Source organism: Notolabrus celidotus, chromosome 4, assembly GCF_009762535.1.
Source record: "Notolabrus celidotus isolate fNotCel1 chromosome 4, fNotCel1.pri, whole genome shotgun sequence".
Classification (NCBI taxonomy): Eukaryota; Metazoa; Chordata; class Actinopteri; order Labriformes; family Labridae; genus Notolabrus; species Notolabrus celidotus.
This window is the reverse complement of record NC_048275.1, coordinates 37,326,440-37,344,772: the sequence shown is the minus strand read 5'-3', so window position 1 is coordinate 37,344,772 and position 18,333 is coordinate 37,326,440. Positions and strand designations below refer to the sequence as shown.

General features: G+C 41.3%; 1 protein-coding gene across 1 annotated transcript in view; it reads right to left on the bottom strand.

Annotated features, from left to right (window-relative positions):
* Positions 1-141: 141 nt before the first annotated feature.
* Positions 142-18,333, bottom strand: part of atp6v1ba (ATPase, H+ transporting, lysosomal, V1 subunit B, member a) — a 58,301-nt gene continuing 40,109 nt past the window's right edge. The window contains exons 8-14 of the mRNA XM_034681742.1: positions 17,185-17,282; positions 16,962-17,085; positions 10,062-10,212; positions 9,477-9,559; positions 7,121-7,225; positions 6,864-6,993; positions 142-1,149 (exon numbers count right to left, since the gene is read on the bottom strand). Coding sequence (XP_034537633.1) covers positions 1,007-1,149; positions 6,864-6,993; positions 7,121-7,225; positions 9,477-9,559; positions 10,062-10,212; positions 16,962-17,085; positions 17,185-17,282 — 834 coding nt within the window. The 3' untranslated portion in view covers positions 142-1,006. The remainder of the gene's footprint in view (positions 1,150-6,863; positions 6,994-7,120; positions 7,226-9,476; positions 9,560-10,061; positions 10,213-16,961; positions 17,086-17,184; positions 17,283-18,333) is intronic.

Genomic DNA, 18,333 nt, shown 5'->3' with positions numbered 1-18,333 from the left:
GTGTTATCTGTGTTTGACCTTTAAATCCTTCTTGTTCCCTTTTATATGAGCGATTGTAAATGCACCAGGAAGGAAAGGAATCAAGGCTGTACAAACCTGAGGGAGGAGACATGCGTTATTGATAGAGATGAGACGACATCATACAGCATATAATTTAATTTATTCATGGACACAAACTCACAAAACCATTATTGTTACACAATAAAGAATTAGTTTCTGCAGACAGATGGGAATGTTTTCTATACTCTTATACACTCGCCTTTGCAACACAAAACCAACAGCAAACAGAAATCATGTAAACATCAAGTGTACACGCTCCAGAGAGAGGAAGCCAGAGGGGCAGAAAGAGGGGAGGAGACCTCTGTGTTTCCCTAATGAGTCTGAGGCTGTCCTCAGGACATGGGTCATGGTGATGAGAGAGATTTAAGCATGAAAATAATACAGCAGTTTCCTATCATGAGTGGAGGGTGAAGTAAGATCAAGAGGTTCGGTCTGCTCCGTCTGGGAGTTTTCATTTTTCAGGAAATATTCACTCAAAAGTTTTACTTTAGAAAAGGACAATCAGGCCGAATCAATATTTCTGAAAAACAAACTCTAGGAACGCCATCAGTTGATTCTTCACCTCTCCCCCGCACCGCTCTCTAGAGGGGAGCCTCTTCTTTCAGAGGGATATGGATATCACACAACATTTATTAAAAAAACAGAAGAAGAAGAATCCAGCAGTAACACACCCCAATAAATAAAGACTCATCTGTAATTTCAAAGATATGTTCACGTTTTTGCAATCAAGGGGAGACATTACAACCACAGACACTTTCCATACACAACTTCAGGACACAGATACGCTACAGTACATCTACAGACGGGGAGATTATTGCCCTGTTCTCATTCAGGGAGGATTCATGAGAGGATGGGTGAGGGCTGTGGGGTGAGATGAAAGAAAGGAATACAAGGGAGGGGAGGATAATGGGTAGAGAGAGCAGAGGGGTTAGAACCAGAGCGGGCCTCAGTGACGGGCGCCGGACTCCCTCGGGTAGAACTCGGCAAGGGTGCTCTGAGGAATCCTCTTCAGCATCTCCTTGGGGAAGATTCGCAGCAGCTGCCAGCCGATGTCCAGAGTTTCATACACCGTCCTGTTGTCGTAGGGGCCTGAGGGTACAGAGGGGTACAGAGGGGTACAGAGGGGAACAGAGGTTAGCGCCCACACATGATCTCATCCGGTCAACGTCATCGACACAATCACGACATCTCAAACAGAAACAGATCACAAGGAGGGAGCAGGAGAGGGAATCTGCTTCAGAGCTGTGCTGAGGTAACCTGTGAACACAACTCTGACATACAACATCAAAGTCTTACTACAGGGGAGGCAGACACCCTCTCTACTTTTAAGAGTACGCTTCAAGCTTTCCTTTATGATAAAGCTTATAATTAGAGCTGGATCAGGCTTGGACCAAATCTTAGTTATGCTGCTATAGGCTAAGACTGCCGGGGGAACTGACAAATTGGGATCCTGTCATTCCCTCTCTGTCCTCTCTGCCTGTCTCTTACTTTAACTCTTCCTGTCCCATTAAAGTTACTAACCATAGACCTTTCTGGAGTCCCTGGGCTTCCCTGAGGTTCCTCTGGATCTCTGCTGCTGTGGACGTGCTGGACTCCAGCTGCTACAACTACTACTATCTGTCTCACCACTATCATCTCTCTCTCTCTCTCTTCATCTCCCTCTATCCCTCTCTCCAACACGGTCTCAGCAGATGTGTGTCTAACATGAGTCTGGTCCTGCTGGAGGTTTCTGCCTGTTAAAGGAAGTTTGTCCTTGCCACTGTAACTTGCTAAATGCTGCAAAGTGCTCTGCTCATGGTGGATTAAGATGAGATCAGACTGAGTCCTGTCTGTAAGATGGGACTGGATCTTATCCGGTCTTGTTGTTGGGTCTTTGTTAATAATAGAACATAGAGTACGGTCTAGACCTGCTCTGTTTGGAAGGAGTCTGAGGAGAACATTTGTTGTGATTTGGTGCTATATAAATAAAGATTGATTGATTATATAAATTGAAAACATGATCATCCTCTGACTTGTCTGTTTCATTTTGTTCCTGGTGCCAAAAGCTCTTGGGTTTTGAAAAGTGTTCTTAAATTCAAGTGAAAGTGGTCTCTCCAGTCTCTCAGTTCTGTCAAAGTTTGAATCAATGGTTTTAACAAATATGTCAGAGTCTAAACAGGAAAGGATTCCTTATTGATGTTTCTTCAGACCTGTTAGATTTAACAAGTGTTTCTTTGTTGAGCAGACATTTTGCTTTTTAACACATTTCATCTCTGAAATTCTCTTCAGTGCTGCAGGAGGAGTGTGTGTGTGGAGTTCCTCAAAGTGTTTCTCTCCTGAAATATTTCAAATGTTACTAAAGGACTATTTGTTGTGGTCTGATGGATTCCACACACATTTGAGACGAGTCCTTTAGTAAAATTCAATTTTTGTGAAACACTTATTTTATTGGTTAATAAAGCTAGGACACATTTAAAACTCTTAATTGTGCTTTGATGCTGTTTGGCTTTTCACTGATCACAGCTTGTTTTATGCTTTTCTATCGTTTGTGTATTTTTGTTTAAAAAGTTGCTAATTAATGTCCCTGTCACACCTTGAAGGTTTAGTCAGCGCTTTCCTGACGTATCAAAATGCCTCTCACGCTGACACACGCTGATGTTTTTTTTCGATTGTGGGCGTATACATGTCATATTCATAACTTATGCCCAACTATAGTCCACTTGTGCAAAGCGCACAGCAGCATAACGCAGACAAAGTGTATAAAAAGGCTGCTGCTCGTTAATGAGGATGTATACGTGTTGAAATGAGATGCTCTTCATTGGTGATTAAAAAAGGTGTGTGTTATTAAAAACTCTGCAGTCTCTCTTTGTAAGAACATGATGAGCCGTGGAGAGTGTCAGAGGAGTGAAACCAGCAGGAACACAGCCTCTGCTCTTTACAACAAGTTACACTTATTGACTGCAGTGCTTTCAAAAACATCACATTTTGAACTTCATTGAATTCAACAACAGTAGCTTTATCATTGAACACCAGCAGACTCTGACATGCTGGCTTCAGCTTCTGTTTCAGAGGCTCTGCTGTTTGACACTGAGTGAGGGCTCCAAGGCTTCTCACACACTCACACACACGCAGACACACAGCTCTACGTGTGTGAACGTGTGTCATCTATCCCAGAACGCACCTACAACTTATGGCAGGCGTATGCCGGACCTATGATCCATGTGCTGCACACAACGTATACCAGGGGGCTTCAGCGTGATCTTAACTTATTCAAAACTTACCCATAACTGATGTGACTGAAGGATATTTGCATTTCTGTTATTTGGTGTCCCCTTCCTTACTATAATGATAGAATAAAAATGTTGCTGATTTTATGCTAGAAAACTATTCGGTTGTATCATCATCAGGGGCACAGAATGTTCTGAGTAACCAAAACTGTGACTCCTGCACTGCTCGTTAGCTGCATGCCTAAAAACAACACACACACACACGCACACACACACACATTGTTTGATTCATACAGGAACAAATGTGTGGGCTGACGGTTAGCATAGCTCACGATAGAGATGACCCTGAACCTGTCTGAACTGGAGTCAGAGACTGCAAATCTTAAAGTCCAACCCATTGTATGAGGTGAAGCCTGAGAAGATAAATGTTCATCTCCTCTGTATATTGGAGCTCATTTCTTCTTAGACCTCAGCTGAGCACATGCTTTACCTGTGATCAGAATAAACTCTGTTAACTTGAGACCGATCTCTCTTCTGTCATTCGGAGCTTCCAACAAATGAGCACTTCAACACGATGTATGCCAGCGTACTTGCCTGCATACGCTGGCTAAATCATCAAGGTGTGACAGGGCCATAAGTCAAGTTGTGTTAAAGCAGAGGGAAACAGAAAACCTGCCTCTGTATGATAACAGTCTTGGCTCACAATAAAGACGTTTGTGTTTGTCAGAGACCTTTGAAGATGTTGGTGTGTATGTTTTCTAAATGTATGTTAAGCTAAATGAAGCACAAATAAACCCCCAGCTTTGTACTTACATGAACAGTAACAGCTGGACTGACACCGGGCAGTGTTTCCTCACTAGTCGTGAACATACTGCACATTATGAGCTCTGAAAACACTCGTGTGCTGTTGTCTTCAAACTGGATCAGAGTCTAAATGAGTTTCTCACCGATGTGGAACCTGACGTCGAACATGTTGCTGTTGGCAGCTTTGTTTTCTTGGAGCTTTTGCTTGAACTGCTGTTCGATTTTGAAACATAAAACACAAACATTTCTCTCATAACTCCCTGTGTTTCTCTCTGTGACTGTTCTCTGGATGAATCCATCAGAAAGAAGAGAAACAGCACTGTAGATTAAACAATCTCAACACCGAGCTTTGTTTAGTCTCTCCAAGAAAGGAGAGACTGAAGAAAAACGGTCGAATATGTCTCAGCAACAAAGGAGGAACCTAAACAGATCAATATTTTCCAGGGACGAGTATAAACTCAGAAATCCAATGAATGCCACTTCAAACAGCATTTTCTCAGGAATGTCCTGTGACACATGAGCAAAAGAACTCAATAACCTGAAGCACTGTTCCCACTGTTGGTTGATTTCATGGTTATTTTAGACCGCCACTCTACATGTCCTCTGATCTCATTTCTACAAAACAATAACATCAGGAGTGACATGTGTGCTCCGACTGAAACAGGAACCATAGAAGAACAATGCAGTCAGAGTCAACACCCTGCACCACGTACTATAGAGAACACTTGAGAGAACAGAGGCAGACACGTACAGTGGTGACTGTAGTACCAGCACATTTCATTAATTCAAAGGTCATCTACACAACGCAGGACAACATGACTCAATGTGATCCTCCTGATCCTCAATACATCCGTTTCATTGATTCTTTTCTCCTCAGAATCTCATCTCCCTGCTGACGCTGTGAGTCGTGCACAGTGTGATGCGTTCAGGACGTCTAAATGTGGCTCAGTGACTAACCACTAAATGTGCTTCAGATCAGAAGTCTCCTGCTCCCACACTGCTGGACTCAAACATCCGAACGTTTGCAGCAGGTTATCGATGGAGGACTCACTGCTTGAAGTGCGTGTGCTCCAGAGTCTGTCATGTGCGCGTACGCATCTCGTCATAATTCCATAAGCTGCATAGTGCCGGCACGTCACCTGTGAGTGGCACTTTCACTGAATCCAGCCAGACGTGAGGGCTTTCATGTCTCATTACAGCGCTGTGAAGCTAAGCTAACGTTTGTTGGGATTTAGTTACAAAACATGTTGAGAGAAAGTAGAAATAAGTAAACAAACACATTTTAAATGACTATTTTTAAAGAAATCTTGGGGACATCAGAAGGCAGATGTGTGTCTAACATCAATGCTGCAAAGTGCTCTGCTCATGGTGGATTAAGATGAGATCAGACTGAGTCCTGTCTGTAAGATGGGACTGGATCTTATCCTGTCTTGATGTTGGGTCTTTGTTAATAATAGAACATAGAGTACGGTCTAGACCTGCTCTGTTTGGAAAGAGTCTGAGGAGAACATTTGTTGGGATTTGGTGCTTGATAAATAAAGATTGATTGTTAAAGATACAGTCTGATTGTTGGTTTGCAAGTCTAAAATACAGTCTGGAAAAACAACACAGGAACTGATGATTGGCTACTTTAGTCACGATGCAAGATCGAATAAATCACCAGTTATCTACAGCCTGCACATGCAGTCATGATGAGTGTAGCAGGCTTTGGTACTAGAAGTTTATATTTATGATATGTTTGTTGTCCAAATAGTATTGACCAATCAGAAATCAGCAGTCTTCCAGCTCCAATGTAAATCTGAGGAGGATTTCTTTCTCTCCATAAACAGATATCTGCATGAAGAGCAGCTAACAATCTGTTCTAGATCAAACATTTACACTGAGACACAAATCTGCTTGATGCTGTGTCACTAAAGACAATCAGCGTTTAGATTTCCTGACTTCCTGGAACGCAGCTTCAGAAATGATGGATGCCACAATCAGGGTGGGCAGCTGGTGTTCTAGAATTCTGAGATCGAAGCAACAATTCCAGAATTCTGAATGGAACATTCCGTGAAGAAGGTCAGTGCTAAAAAAACATCTCTAATCCTCTTTCATAGACCTCCATTCAACAATCAAACATTGTAGACGTAGATTTCTTCTCCTCTTGAGGACAGACCTGACAAAGCTTGACTTTTGACTTTTAACTAATCTTCATCATGATGTTGTTATTTCAGCAAACTTAAGACCTGTTCATTACAAGAACATCACAAGAACATCAGATTCTGTTTCAGGTTCATACCGCTGAAGGAAACCAGAGTGAAGCCTCTGTGGGACGCACTGTTAACAGTGAAACTGAGACTCAGTTTATCAGATATAACTTTAGGGGAAGTTTTTATTCTATCTGAGCACATGGTCTCTTCTTAAGTTGTTGGTTGGACTGTAGACAATGCAGCGCACAGGATAGAAAGACTTGGATGGACATGTTGTATCGATAACTGCTGGCTGCAACAGAGTTCTCGAAGTTAGCCATCGATCAAAGAGGTATATACTGTCCTCAGATGATGGCTGATTGATTCAGATATTGCATGGATAACATTACTTTTTATTAAAAATGTATTAATCTGCTGTCTGCCTGCAGCCACCAGCTACTCCACTACTCCCTCCTGCCAGAACACTGACCCCGATTGTGTCTAACTGAGAGGGCTCAAAGCCTGCAACCACAGCTTTGTGGAGTGCTTCACTGTGTCTTCAAATGTCCCCCCCAGGATGAATGAAGTATTTCAGACACTGATCCCTTCTTGGTTTTCTTACCCTGAGCGATAAAGTTCTTCTCAAACTTCTGGAGGAACTCAAGGTAGAGCAGATCATCAGAGGTGAGGGCCTCCTCTCCCACCACAGCCTTCATGGCCTGGACGTCCTTACCGATAGCATAGCAGGCGTACTGGAGACAAGGAGGGACGTTAATGTTAGTAAAGGGTCATAACTTTGATGGTAATGATGAAACACATTTTTCCTGGGGGAAAAAGTTTCAGGATATGATTTTAGAAGAAACTAATATGAGTTGTTACCAGCTGGTTGGAAACATCAGCATGGTCCTTCCTGGTCATGCCTTCCCCGATGGCGGACTTCATCAGACGGGACAGTGAGGGCAACACATTGATAGGGGGGTAAATCTGAAAGAGAGAATAAAGACACGGACATCATAGAAATGTTTAACACAAAATGTGATAAAGAAGAGTCACATTAAGAGGCTTTTAAATCTAATAATGGAGAAATGGAGCTGCACCATGCTTTCTCCTTTACAGGGAGTATATAACAGGAGGTTATCATGTCACACCAACCACATCTAACTCATGAAGAAAACAGCGCAATGACGTCAACAACAAACTGCATTTGTCAGTGCATGATATTGATGCAGCATAGTAGTGACAAAAAGTAGTGCTCTGAAGTGAAACAACATCCTAAATATAAGTAAGGCCCTACAGTCTAATTCTGACATTTTACAAACGTGGTTGTTGGCCAATAAATTAATACTTATTAAAAAATAAAACATACTCCATGCTGTTTGGTGTTCGCCAAAACCTCAATTCAAAAACAAAATCTCAATCATAGGTGCTAAAATGTAATGATGGCAGATATCTTGATGATATTAATACATTTAAATACCTAGGTGTGTGGATTGACTCTAAGCTGAATTTTAAAACACATATTGAGCATATTATTAAAAAAGTACATTTTGGTGTTGGTGTCCTGTATGGATCTAGGCTTTCCTCTATGTTGAGTGTTTGAAAAAGACTTGTGACAACTTATTTTACCCATTATCTTCATTCTCTCAATGTTATTTACAACCTGGTTCTGCAGATTTATATTGGGTTGTTCTTTTTTTTTTTTTTTTTTTTTTTTTAACACAGTCTCGGGTGGCTCCCACCAGACATAAGATGACATTTTCACTGGCATCAGTTTATTTTTAAATGCTTTCATTTTAACTATCCTGATTGTTTTAAATATTATCTAATACATCTTACTTGAAATTATTCATTTAGAGACGTTCAGATCTATTTCCTTGATGGTACCATTTGAAGCCAAGGAAGTTGGTAAAAAGGCTTTTATGTTTCAGGCTCCTTCTGATGGAATAATTTACCTTTAAATATTCGTTCGTTGTCTTCTTTACCCTTATTTAAAAATTATTTGTTTTCACATCTCAAAATAAACTGTTCATGTTTTCATTAAAGCCCTCACTGTTCCTCTCCTTCCTTTACTTATTTATTCATTTATCTTTTTAAACTATTATTATTTATTTTGTGTGTTAATCAATGCTCCTTTAGATCATTGAATTTTATTCTATTTGTCTCTTGTTGATAGATGTAGTATCCGTGAGGTCACCCATCTGTTTCTGAAGCGCTGTTTTGAGGCCGATCGTCAGTGGCAGCCATATTGGAAATGTTGAACTCAACCTAACTTCTGTGGAGCTTGTGTGAGGTAAAGAGGCGGGCTTTGAGCCTCCTAGCCAACAGCTGCAGTGTTCCCGCCTGTCAATCAAGTCAGCTGGGAAAAACTCGTAATGGTAATATTTTCTAAACTGCCATGTTATAAAATAATACACCCCGTACAGTGTGTGCCGATCGAGAAATGAGCTATCCAGACTACACTCATTTTTTGAACCAGGTTGTAAACATGTTTATTTCTGCTGTAAAGATCTTTCTTTTGAATTAGTGTCTATGGGGTTTCAGGCACTTTCGGAGCCAGCCTCAAGTGGACACTTGATGAGCTGCAGCTTTTAACACTTCTGTATTGGCTTCAATTCTCACGGCCGGAGGTTGCCGCTTGATTGTACCTTGTTTAAGGTTGTTCCACACCCCCCTTTTGTTGTTATTGTCATCAAGTTGGTTGTCTGACTATCCGTGGGTTCTTTGTTTTGAATTATTCATGTTTTATTGTATATTTTCTGTTTTACAGTTCTCTATTTGTCATCGTCTGTTTGGGACCCCCTCTAAAGCGAGATGATACATCTCAAGGGGTTCATCCCGATAAATGCATTTCTAAATCAGAGCTTTGTGGGGCACCGTTGGCCTAGTGGTCTAAGCGTGCGCCCCATATACAGAGGTAAAAGCCATCGTCGCAGAGGTCGCACGTTTTCGATTCTAGCCTCAACCATTTGCTGCATGTCTTTCCACGCTCCCTACTCCCCACATTTCCTGTCTCTCTTCAGCTGTCCTATCAAATAAAGGCAAAAATGCCCAACTGATTTATCTGTGAACATGAGACCTCTGAGGTCTGACCTCAATCAGCACCAAGGAAGTTAAGAGGAGCCACAAAAAGCAGAATCCAGATCCCAAATCGTAGTCTTGCACGATGGCTGAATATGCAGGAGGTTGTCGCTCCATTTGTTTGTTTGGTGGTTTGAAAGACATGGCAGATGAATACCTGTCTGTTGTGCAGCTGTCTGTCCACGTAGACCTGCCCCTCTGTGATGTACCCAGTCAGATCAGGGATTGGATGGGTGATGTCTGTAAGAGAAAGAATGAACCATCACATATAAGTACACATTTAAAGCGAGGAACATGTACACCTGTGTCACTCCTTCCACGTCCCAAGGCCTTGAGGTGAAGCCAGATGTTGGACAGAAAAGGACAGGGCTCTGTTGGTTTCCCACTTTAAAGACATTTACTCTAAATCAAGCGCAGAGAGCCCTTGAGAACACTGGCGGTGTTTAGTAAAAGCCAGCACAATCACCTCCAGTGATGCTGTAATGGGGACTCCTGTGCGACTAGATACGAGTAGGCTCTTCAGATATGTTGCTATGGTTAGTCCATTTGAGATCTCTACCAACAAGGATTTTCAGAAAGACAGAAACCGTATAATCTGCGGGCTCACACTGATATCCAACAGACGACACGAGCAGCACACACCTACAAACACTGTGACTGTGTAATATACATATTCTGATATATCAATGTTGTGACTGTGCTGTGTGATCCAGCTGGAAGTGTGTTCTGTTGCTGCTCTCACCATCGTTGGGCATGGTGAGGATGGGGATCTGGGTGATTGAGCCGTTCCTTCCCTCCACTCGGCCAGCACGCTCATAGATGGTGGCCAGATCGGTGTACATGTAACCGGGGAAGCCTCGACGGCCAGGCACCTCCTCTCGGGCAGCAGAGACCTACAGATGAGGAATGGGTGGTGAGTGGGAGGACATGAGAACCAGATGATGAACAGGCTTCAGGACCAAAGGTTGTTAACATGCATTTACATCTCATTTTCATCAAATCGGAGAAAACTTTACAACTGCTTCTATTAATATTTCTCATATCACTGCATCAAACACTGAAATGGTTAATGATAAATGGACTTGTCCTTTTCTAGCACTTTTCCAGTCTATTCAACCACTCAAAGCACTTTTACACTACTCGTCACATTCACCCATTCACAGCACATTCACTCAGTGAGGCAGAGGCTGCTATTGTAGGGGACCATCAGTATTCACTTGTCCCATTCATACACATTCTCACAGTCACAGGGAGCAATTTGGGGTTCAGTGTCTTGTCCAAGGACACTTTGGCATGTAGGCTGCAGGGGCTGGGATCGAACCGCCAACCTTCCAACTGAAAGACGATCGGCTCTGCCACTTAGCCGCAGCCGCCCAAAAAATACATATTTAATAGGGGGGCACCAGTTGGCCTAGCAGCTTTAGCACAGACCCCATGTATGTTTATATATGGTGTCCTCTTAGCATGGTTCAGTTTAAACCTGCATTTGTTGAAACCACAATTAATTATGTTCACAGAAAATGTTTTTTGAAAGGGATTTTGGGTCCATGCTGTGACTCCCACTACAGAGTCATGTCTGTTTTTAATGCAGTGATCTCCACTACAGAGTCATGTCTGTTTTTAAGGCAGTGACTTCCACTACTGAGTCATGTCTGTTTGTAATGCAGTGACTTCCACTACAGAGTCATGTCTGTTTTTAATGCAGTGATTTCCACTACAGAGTCATGTCTGTTTTTAATGCAGTGATTTCCACTACAGAGTCATGTCAGTTTTTAAGGCAGTGACTTCCACTACAGAGTCACGTCTGTTTTTAATGTAGTGATTTCCACTACAGTCATGTCAGTTTTTAATGCAGTGATTTCCACTACAGAGTCATGTCTGTTTTTAATGCAGTGATTTCCACTACAGAGTCATGTCTGTTTTAATGCAGTGATTTCCAGTACAGTCATGTCTGTTTTTAATGCAGTGATTTCCACTACAGAGTCATGTCAGTTTTTAATGCAGTGATCTCCACTAAAGTCATGTCTGTTTTTAATGCAGTGATCTCCACTACAGAGTCATGTCTGTTTTTAATGCAGTGACTTCCACTACAGAGTCATGTCTGTTTTTAATGCAGTGATCTCCACTACAGAGTCATGTCAGTTTTTAATGCAGTGACTTCCACTACAGAGTCATGTCTATTTTTAATACAGTGACTTCCACTACAGAGTCATGTCTGTTTTTAATGCAGTGATTTCCACTACAGAGTCATGTCTGTTTTTAAGGCAGTGACTTCCACTACAGAGTCATGTCTGTTTTTAATGCAGTGATTTCCACTACAGAGTCATGTCAGTTTTTAATGCAGTGATTTCCACTACAGAGTCATATCTGTTTTTAATGCAGTGATTTCCACTACAGAGTCATGTCTGTTTTTAATGCAGTGATTTCCACTACAGAGTCATGTGATTTCCACTACAGTCATGTCTGTTTTTAATGCAGTGATTTCCACTACAGAGTCATGTCTGTTTTTAAGGCAGTGACTTCCACTACAGAGTCATGTCTGTTTTTAATGCAGTGATTTCCACTACAGAGTCATGTCTGTTTTTAATGCAGTGATTTCCACTACAGAGTCATGTCTGTTTTTAATGCAGTGATTTCCACTACAGAGTCATGTCTGTTTTTAATGCAGTGACTTCCACTACAGAGTCATGTCTGTTTTTAATGCAGTGATTTCCACTACAGAGTCATGTCTGTTTTTAATACAGTGACTTCCACTACAGAGTCATGTCTGTTTTTAATGCAGTGATTTCCACTACAGAGTCATGTCTGTTTTTAAGGCAGTGACTTCCACTACAGAGTCATGTCAGTTTTTAATGCAGTGACTTCCACTACAGAGTCATGTCTGTTTTTAATACAGTGACTTCCACTACAGAGTCATGTCTGATTTTAATGCAGTGATTTCCACTACAGAGTCATGTGAGTTTTTAATGCAGTGATTTCCACTACAGAGTCATGTCTGTTTTTAATGCAGTGATTTCCACTACAGAGTCATGTCTGTTTTTAATGCAGTGATTTCCACTACAGAGTCATGTGATTTCCACTACAGAGTCATGTCTGTTTTTAATGCAGTGATTTCCACTACAGAGTCATGTCTGTTTTTAATGCAGTGATTTCCACTACAGAGTCATGTCTGTTTTTAATGCAGTGATTTCCACTACAGAGTCATGTCTGTTTTTAATGCAGTGATTTCCACTACAGAGTCATGTCTGTTTTTAATGCAGTGATTTCCACTACAGAATCATGTCTGTTTTTAATGCAGTGATTTCCACTACAGAGTCATGTCTGTTTTTAATGCAGTGACTTCCACTACAGAGTCATGTCTGTTTTTAATGCAGTGATTTCCACTACAGAGTCATGTCTGTTTTTAATGCAGTGATTTCCACTACAGAGTCATGTCGGTTTTTAATGCAGTGATTTCCACTACAGAGTAATGTCTGTTTTTAATGCAGTGACTTCCACTTCAGAGCCATGTCTGTTTTTAATGCAGTGACTTCCACTACAGTCATGTCTGTTTTTAATGCAGTGACTTCCACTACAGTCATGTCTGTTTTTAATGCAGTGACTTCCACTACAGAGTCATGTCTGTTTTTAATGCAGTGACTTCCACTACAGAGTCATGTCTGTTTTTAATGCAGTGACTTCCACTACAGAGTCATGTCTGTTTTTAATGCAGTGACTTCCACTACAGAGTCATGTCTGTTTTTAATGCAGTGACTCCCACTACAGAGCCATGTCTGTTTTTAATGCAGTGACTTCCACTACAGAGTCATGTCTGATTTTAATGCAGTGATCTCCACTACAGAGCCATGTCTGTTTTTAATGCAGTGACTTCCACTACAGAGTCATGTCTGTTTTTAATGCAGTGATTTCCACTACAGAGTCATGTCTGTTTTTAATGCAGTGACTTCCACTACAGAGTCATGTCTGTTTTTAATGCAGTGACTTCCACTGCAGATTCATGTCTGTTTTTAATGCAGTGATTTCCACTACAGAGCCATGTCTGTTTTTAATGCAGTGACTTCCACTACAGAGTCATGTCTGTTTTTAATGCAGTGACTCCCACTACAGAGCCATGTCTGTTTTTAATGCAGTGACTTCCACTACAGAGTCATGTCTGATTTTAATGCAGTGATCTCCACTACAGAGCCATGTCTGTTTTTAATGCAGTGACTTCCACTACAGAGTCATGTCTGTTTTTAATGCAGTGATTTCCACTACAGAGTCATGTCTGTTTTTAATGCAGTGACTTCCACTACAGAGTCATGTCTGTTTTTAATGCAGTGACTTCCACTGCAGATTCATGTCTGTTTTTAATGCAGTGATTTCCACTACAGAGCCATGTCTGTTTTTAATGCAGTGACTTCCACTACAGAGTCATGTCTGTTTTTAATGCAGTGACTTCCACTGCAGAGTCATGTCTGTTTTTAATGCAGTGATCTCCACTACAGAGCCATGTCTGTTTTTAATGCAGTGACTTCCACTACAGAGCCATGTCTGTTTTTAATGCAGTGACTTCCACTACAGAGCCATGTCTGTTTTTAATTCATTTTTTTTTTAGCATTACACAACTTTTCACCTGTTTTGTTGTCTCTTTACCACATTTTTTTTAAATGTGTTGCTGGCATACATTTTAACATGAAGATAATTTTCATCAAACAAAAAAATATTTCAGTTTCAGTGAACATCGTTAAGTGAATTATCTCTACAAGGAAAGGCTGTAAATAACCCATCTGTAAGTGACAGATGGGTGTTCCAACCATCAATGTCTGCATTGCTTCTTTTCTACATCTGTATTTAATCAAGGTTGTGTTTTTGTCCATAAGGTCAATGTTTCCAAAAAGCCTCTCGGGGTTAAGGGATTGTACATTCATTTTATGCAATGATTCTTTTTTTCCATCACAGGTAAGATTAAATCTCACAGTGCTTTTTTACAGTAATCTCTTTTGTAAACAAAGAGCACTGAGTGTTGGAAGGCCAAAGTGTGATAACTCCTTCAGTGACTTTCAGGAGAGGCAGCAGCTGTCTGAAATGTTGCCTTTCTCCTCTCCGGCTCTCTAAAAAAAAAAGACCAAAAGAAAATCGCTGTTCCTGAAGTCAAGTGACTTCTGAGCGTGGAGGGGAAAGAAAATGCATCCCATTCATCTTTGGGTGCAAAGGTTGATGGGCAAGCTAAGCACTTGTGAACTGTGGATTCAATGCAAAACTTCACCTTCCCACACGTGAACAGTGGGACAGAAGTTAAATGTTGATGTCCTCTTGACTCTTGTTTTCACCCATCGAGCCGTCTGAGTCTTAGCTGACTATTGCTGCAGCGTGCACAAATGCCAAGGTTGTGGACTGCACACACCATTTAAACCCTGTATTGTGCTGCTGGCAAATTGAGACAGCAAACTGTACAACATAAAAAAGATTATTACAGACGCACAACAGGATGATTCACTCCAGCCTGATTCCTCACCACGAACGGAAAGAGGGCAGGGAGGGAGGCAGGAGGGGGACCATTATTTCCAACAAGAGTGAAGGACATGTTATCTTCTCCGCCAGCAAGGAACGAGAGACTTTTCAGAGGCTATCACCTCGGTGCTAATGCTGCACAGTTTACATTGGTTTGTTATGTTGACACACTGCTATAGGGTTTGCAGCAGCTGGGGTTTCCATTAAGGCCTGAGTGAGAACTGTCCCTTAAAGAAAATAACACTGAAAATCATCAACATACATTGTGCTGCTGTTCAAAACACTCACTTGAGCACTAAATAGGATGAATCTGTACGTCAAAATGGTCCAACATAAACGCAAACACTTCCTCCTGTTCGAGTTATGATTGCTTTCAGTCCCTTTAAAGGATTTGCTGATAAGGGAGTCTGGTTGATGTCAGGTTTAAGGGAGTCTGGTTGATGTCAGATTTAAGGAGTCTGGTTGATATCAGGTTTAAGGGAGTCTGGTTGATATCAGGTTTAAGGAGTCTGGTTGATATCAGATTTAAGGAGTCTGGTTGATATCAGGTTTCAGGTTGTTTGAATTACATAGATTTAAGAGGTCATTACTTTTAAATATAGCATCCTATTTGGAGGATTTGTGAGTTGCACTTAATGCGGTGATTCCAACTACAGAGTCATGTCTGTTTTTAATGCAGTGATCTCCACTTCAGAGCCATGTCTGTTTTTAATGCAGTGATCTCCACTGCATACATAATCATGTCTGTTTTTAATGCAGTGATCTCCACTTCAGAGCCATGTCTGTTTTTAATGCAGTGATCTCCACTGCATACATAATCATGTCTGTTTTTAATGCAGTGATCTCCACTACATACAGAGTCATGTCTGTTTGTAATGCAGGGATCTCCACTACAGAGTCATGTCTGTTTTTAATGCAGTGATCTCCACTACATACATAGTCATGTCTGTTTTTAATGCAGTGATCTCCACTACAGAGTCATGTCTGTTTGTAATGCAGTGATCTCCACTACAGAGTCATGTCTGTTTTTAATGCAGTGATCTCCACTACAGAGTCATGTCTGTTTTTAATGCAGTGATCTCCACTACAGTCATGTCTGTTTTTAATGCAGTGACTTCCACTACAGAGTCATGTCTGTTTTTAATGCAAGGATCTCCACTACAGAGTCATGTCTGTTTTTAATGCAGTGATCTCCACTACAGTCATGTCTGTTTTTAATGCAGTGACTTCCACTACAGAGTCATGTCTGTTTTTAATGCAAGGATCTCCACTACAGAGTCATGTCTGTTTGTAATGCAAGGATCTCCACTACAGAGTCATGTCTGTTTTTAATGCAGTGATCTCCACTACAGAGTCATGTCTGTTTTTAATGCAGTGATCTCCACTACAGTCATGTCTGTTTTTAATGCAGTGACTTCCACTACAGAGTCATGTCTGTTTGTAATGCAAGGATCTCCACTACAGAGTCATGTCTGTTTTTAATGCAGTGACTTCCACTACAGAGTCATGTCTGTTTTTAATGCAGTGACTTCCACTACAGAGTCATGTCTGTTTTTAATGCAGTGACTTCCACTACAGAGTCATGTCTGTTTTTAATGCAGTGACTTCCACTACAGAGTCATGTCTGTTTTTAATGCAGGGATCTCCACTACAGAGTCATGTCTGTTTTTAATGCAGTGACTTCCACTACAGGGTCATGTCTGTTTTTAATGCAGTGATCTCCACTACAGAGTCATGTCTGTTTTTAAGGCAGTGATCTCCACTACAGAGTCATGTCTGTTTTTAATGCAGGGATCTCCACTACAGGGTCATGTCTGTTTTTAATGCAGGGATCTCCACTACATATAAAATATATAACTTTGTGAAAGTATTCAGAAGGCTGCTTTATCAAACAAACAAATAATAAACTGAACCTTAATATGTAAGCCTTAACATTTATCAACTATTATATAGATCCCAATCTGCTCAGCTGTGATCCTCAGTTACATACAGTTGAACAGAGACAGTGAGTGGGCGTGCTCTCTACTTCAAACTATTAGATAACACTTTCTCTAAATCAACACGGGTATTATTTTTATTTTTTCCCTCAACCCTGTAGATCTGAAAACACATTTGTGCACATTTTAGGACAGAGGAGTTGTAGTCGTACCTCTCTCAGAGCCTCTGCGTAAGAGCTCATGTCAGTCAGGATGACCAGGACGTGCTTCTCACACTGGTAGGCCAAGTACTCCGCTGAGGTCAGCGCCAGGCGAGGGGTGATGATACGCTCGATGCTGATTGGTCACAGAGAGAAACATTATTCTGCTGTACACATACAGTAACTCAAGTTACAGAGCTTTCACGTGTTGAGATAGTTTCTGAGTTCATCTTACGTGGGGTCGTTGGCCAGGTTCAGGAAGAGGCAGACGTTGTCCATGGAGCCGTTCTCCTCAAAGTCAGACTTGAAGAAGCGAGCAGTTTCCATGTTGACCTGAGAGGCAAAGGACCAATGAGAGTTAACAACAATACCACAACTCAAAGTCCCAAGTGAATGAAGTGAAGTGAATAATGATGCCTCTTTATGAGCTACACAAACAAACCAGACCATCAGCACAAAGATGTGTATTGTTGAATGTTGTGTCAAAATAAGGGATGTAGAAACGTATCAGCTGAACATCTGTATCAGGTGATATTTGCTCCGTTGATGGACATCGCACCTGGGCGACTAATAGGTTGAAGGAGTTATTCATATTAAATAAAGCTTATAGTTAGACCTGGATCAGCCTTGGACCAGCTCTTATGCTGTCATAGGCTTAGACTGACACACTGGGATCCTGTCTTTCCCTCTCTCTCCTCTGTCTGCCTGTCTCTTACTTTAACTCTTCCTGTCCCATTAAAGTTACTAACCATAGACCTTTCTGGAGTCCCTGTGCTCCCTTGTCTCGTAGGTTCCTCTGGATCTCTGCTGCTGTGGACTCCAGCTGCTACAACTACTACTATCCGTCTCACCACTATCATCTCTCTCTCTCTTCATCTCCCTCTATCCCTCTCTCCAACACGGTCTCAGCAGATGTGTGTCTAACATGAGTCTGGTCCTGCTGGAGGTTTCTGCCTGTTAAAGGAAGTTTGTTCTTGCCACTGTAACTTGCTAAATGCTGCAAAGTGCTCTGCTCATGGTGGATTAAGATGAGATCAGACTGAGTCCTGTCTGTAAGATGGGACTGGATCTGATCCTGTCTTGATGTTGGGTCTTTGTTAATAATAGAACATAGAGGACGGTCTACACCTGCTCTGTTTGGAAAGAGTCTGTGGAGAAGATTTGTTGGGATTTGGCGCTATATATGTAAAGATTAATTGATTATATGAATTGAAAAAACATGATCATCCTCTGACTTGTCTGTTCCATTTTGTTCCTGCCAAAACCTCTTGGGTTTTGAAAAGTGTTGTCAATCAATGTTAATCAATGGTTTTAACAAATATGTCAGAGTCTAAACAGGAAAGTATTCCTCATTGATGTTTCTTCAGACATGTTTGATTTAACA